This window comes from Balaenoptera acutorostrata, chromosome 2, assembly GCF_949987535.1.
Source record: "Balaenoptera acutorostrata chromosome 2, mBalAcu1.1, whole genome shotgun sequence".
Classification (NCBI taxonomy): domain Eukaryota; kingdom Metazoa; phylum Chordata; class Mammalia; order Artiodactyla; family Balaenopteridae; genus Balaenoptera; species Balaenoptera acutorostrata.
In genome coordinates, this window is record NC_080065.1 from 125,961,452 (window position 1) to 125,965,171 (window position 3,720).

The following is a 3,720-nucleotide window of genomic DNA, read 5'->3' on the forward strand; positions in this document are numbered from 1 at the left end:
CTAAGGTCTGTCTGGATGCCATGTTGAAAATATAATATAGGGAGGGAAGGGTAGAAGCAGGAAGATATGATAAGAATCTGTTTCAGTAATCCCAATGAGAAATTATGGTTACTTTAACCAGGGTGGTAGTGGTCAAGAAAATAAAATAGTCAGATACTCAATATGTTTTCAACCGTTGAAAAATTTCAAACCTACAGAAAACTTGGAAGAAAAGACCAATGAATCTTCATATATTTTCTACTTAGGTTCACTCATTGTTAACACTTGCCACATTCTCTCTCTCCATATTTATCTATCTATCCACCTCTCTATTGCTATACAGATATAGCAGAGAGAGAGAGAAATATTTTTTTTAAATTGAGTGTTTATAATATTCCACGAATTGTGTTATGTGTTTTTTTTATAGCTACTTTATTTATTTTATTTATTTTATTTTATTTTTTTTGACTGTGTTGGGTCTTCAGTTCGTGCGAGGGCTTTCTCTAGTTGCGGCAAGTGGGGGCCACTCTTCATCGCGGTGCGGGGACCGCTCTTCATCGCGGTGCGCGGGCCTCTCACTATCGCGGCCCCTCCCGTTGCGGGGCACAGGCTCCAGACGCGCAGGCTCAGTAGCTGTGGCTCACGGGCCTAGTTGCTCCGCGGCATGTGGGATCTTCCCAGACCAGGGCTCGAACCCGTGTCCCCTGCATTAGCAGGCAGACTCTCAACCACTGCGCCACCAGGGAAGCCCCTATTTTTTTTTTTTTATGAATGAGGCAATTTATTAACCCAGCATCATTTGTTCTAATGCTTCTTGTTGGCAGCTGCCACCTGTCCAGCGATTCTGTCCAGATCTCTCTGTCCCTGAGGTGTTAGTTTGCGGCCCCCATCTTGGTCCTTTTCCACCATTTTCAGCCCCTCCAGGGCTTGGAGGACCCGAAGGGCCACGCTCTTGGAGCCTCTGCTGAAGTGGCTGGGCATGACACCATTTCCCTGACACCCCCCATAGATCTTGGTCATGGAACCAACCCCAGCGCCGCCCCGGAGGTACAGGTGCCGTGCTGTGGAAGAAGCTCATGTGTAGAACCAATTCGCATCGTAGGGAGCGAGCTCTTTATGCTTGGCCAGCTTGACAGTGTCCACCCATTCAGGGACTTTCAGCTTCCCGGACTTTTTGAGAAAGGCTGCCAGAGCTCTGACGAACTCCTGCTGGTTCACGTCCTTTACAGTAACTCCAGGCATCGTGCGGCCTCCAAGCTGCCAGCCAGGGAAAAGGGAGCAACGGGGTTTCCTGGGTGCACAAGTCGGGCGTTGGTTATCGCGAGAGTTCCCGAGAGAGAAATATTAAATGATTTTTACAATGTTACACAAATTTTACAAATATTTAACTATTTTATAGTTAATTAAAGACATAGTAACAATTTTCTGCAATACCTCACATACCTGTCTCCTAAGAACAAAGGCATACTGTGATGGTTAATTTCACGTGTCAACTTGACTGGGCCATGAGGTGCCCAGATACTTCATTAAACATTATCCTAGGTATGCCCGTGAGGGTATTTCTGGATTAGGTTAGCATTTGAATTGGTAGACTGAGTAAAGCAGATTGCCTTCCCCAACATGGGTAGGTCTCTACCAATCTATTGAAGTCCTCAATAGAACAAAAGGCTGAGCAAGAGCGAAATTACACTCTGCCTGATGATCTTTGATGTGGGAACTTTGGTCTTCTGCTTTTGTACTGAGACTGGAACTCACACCATCAGCAGCTCTCCTGGTTCTTAGGCTTTCAGAATGCAGATCTTGGGAGTTCGCAGCCTCCATAGTCACAGGAGACAACTTCTTATTTGTTATTTTTTCTTTATTCTTCTGTTTAAATTTTAGATTAAGATTATCTAGTTTTCTTAAAAATCCAACTGAAATTTTGATGTCAATGATTTTTTTAAAGATTTTTTTTGATGTGGACCATTTTTTAAAGTCTTTATTGAATTTGTTACAATATTGCTTTTTTTTTAATGTTTTGGTTCTTTGGCCATGAGGCATGTGGGATCCTGGCTTCCCAATCAGGATCAAATCCACACCCCCGTGGATTCATTAACCCGTGAATTAAAAATCATTGACATCAGGGACTTCCCTGGTGGCACAGTGGTTAAGAATCCACCTGCACTGGAAGGCAAAGTCTTAACCACTGGACCACCAGGGAAGTCCCTGATGTCAATGATTTTTAATTCACGGGTTAATTTGGGGAATTTTTATTTTATATTAATGAATGTCATCTAAGCACAGAATGTTTCTGTATAATTTTCTCTGTACTTAACGGTGTATTATATTTTTCTTCATTGACATCTTGTATATTCTTAGCTAATTCCTAGATGCTTTTTAGCTTTTAAAAAATATTGTGAAAGATATAGTAAAATGTTTTCTGCTTATTGATAAGGTAGTGAAATACTTGAAAAAAATATTAGAGTCACTCCATCTGACTGAACTTCATTAACCAAAAATCATGGAGAAAATAAAGCAAGATGAGTACCAAAGAAATAGAAGGAATTTAAGAAGAAATGGACAATAGGTATAAATGAGAGAGTAAAATAAGCAGTTAATCAAAATAAACTTAAAACAGAATTCTTATACATTAGACAAACTACTGGAAGAACTAGATTCTAAACCTCTGCACTAGTGAGCCACAGACCTTACAACTCTCACCCAGCTTGTGTGGGAATGAGTTTCTTCATTTATAAAAAAGGGACTAAACTACATTATCTTCCAGGTCTCATTCAGCTCTAAGATTCTAAATAGAATTGCCTTGAACTGGATAATACTAATAACTTAAGTCTTTTTTTTTTTTCTTTTTCTTTTTGCCACACCATGCGGCTTGTGAGATCTTAGTTCCCCAATTAGGGGTTGAACACATGTCCCTCAGCAGTGAAAGCATGGAGTACTAACCACTGGACAGCGAGGGAATTCCCCAATAACTTAAGTCTTAAAATCAAATCCAAAGCTTTAAAAATTCCTATTTCTTTAAATTATGTTAAGCAATAGAAGTGTAATCTTTACAAGTAGCAGTACTTCTACTCTTTCATGCAAAAGTTTTGCAGAATTCAATTTGAAAGACCATGGGCAAATACAGGTCATTTCTCCAAAGTCAAACTGATGGTGGCTGTTGACCAAGAAAAACATTATGGAAATCCATCTGCTGCAGTTCATGCAGGGGTCTCAGACTCAAACTATTCCCTGATAGGATGTAGAGTATCCTAAGTAACTGTGACTGCCTGGAGTACCTTTCATTTGGATTTTCCAGGACAAGGATACTGCCAGATGCAGTGAAATACTATTAATATTTTAAAGTTGATCTGGTTATAGAACACTTGCTGATATTTGCCTTTTGCTTATGTTGGTTTTTCTAGGTAGATTATTTCATCAGTAGTAAAAAATGATAGCTTTATCTCTTCCTTTTTCTATCATTTTCTTTCTTTATAATAATGCATGTAAAATTTCTATGTTAAGTGTAATTTCTGCTGTAGTTTTTTTTTAAATTTTTATTATTTATTTATTATGTTTATTTTTGGCTGTGTTGGGTCTTCGTTTCTGTGTGAGGGCTTTCTCCAGTTGCGGCGAGTGGGGGCCACTCTTCATCGCGGTGCGCGGGCCTGTCACTATCGCGGCCTCTCTTGTTGCGGAGCAGAGGCTCCAGACGCTCAGGCTCAGTAGTTGTGGCTCATGGGCCCAGTTGCTCCACGGCATGTG

At 40.5% G+C, this 3,720-nt stretch overlaps 1 protein-coding gene across 1 annotated transcript; it reads right to left on the bottom strand.

Moving 5' to 3' along the window:
- Positions 1–733: 733 nt before the first annotated feature.
- Positions 734–1,295, bottom strand: LOC103005614 (40S ribosomal protein S19-like). Its single transcript, XM_057541745.1, is given in 1 exon segment — positions 734–1,295. A coding segment is annotated over 1 exon segment (438 nt). The 5' UTR covers positions 1,222–1,295; the 3' UTR covers positions 734–783.
- Between the last annotated feature and the right edge of the window lie 2,425 nt (positions 1,296–3,720).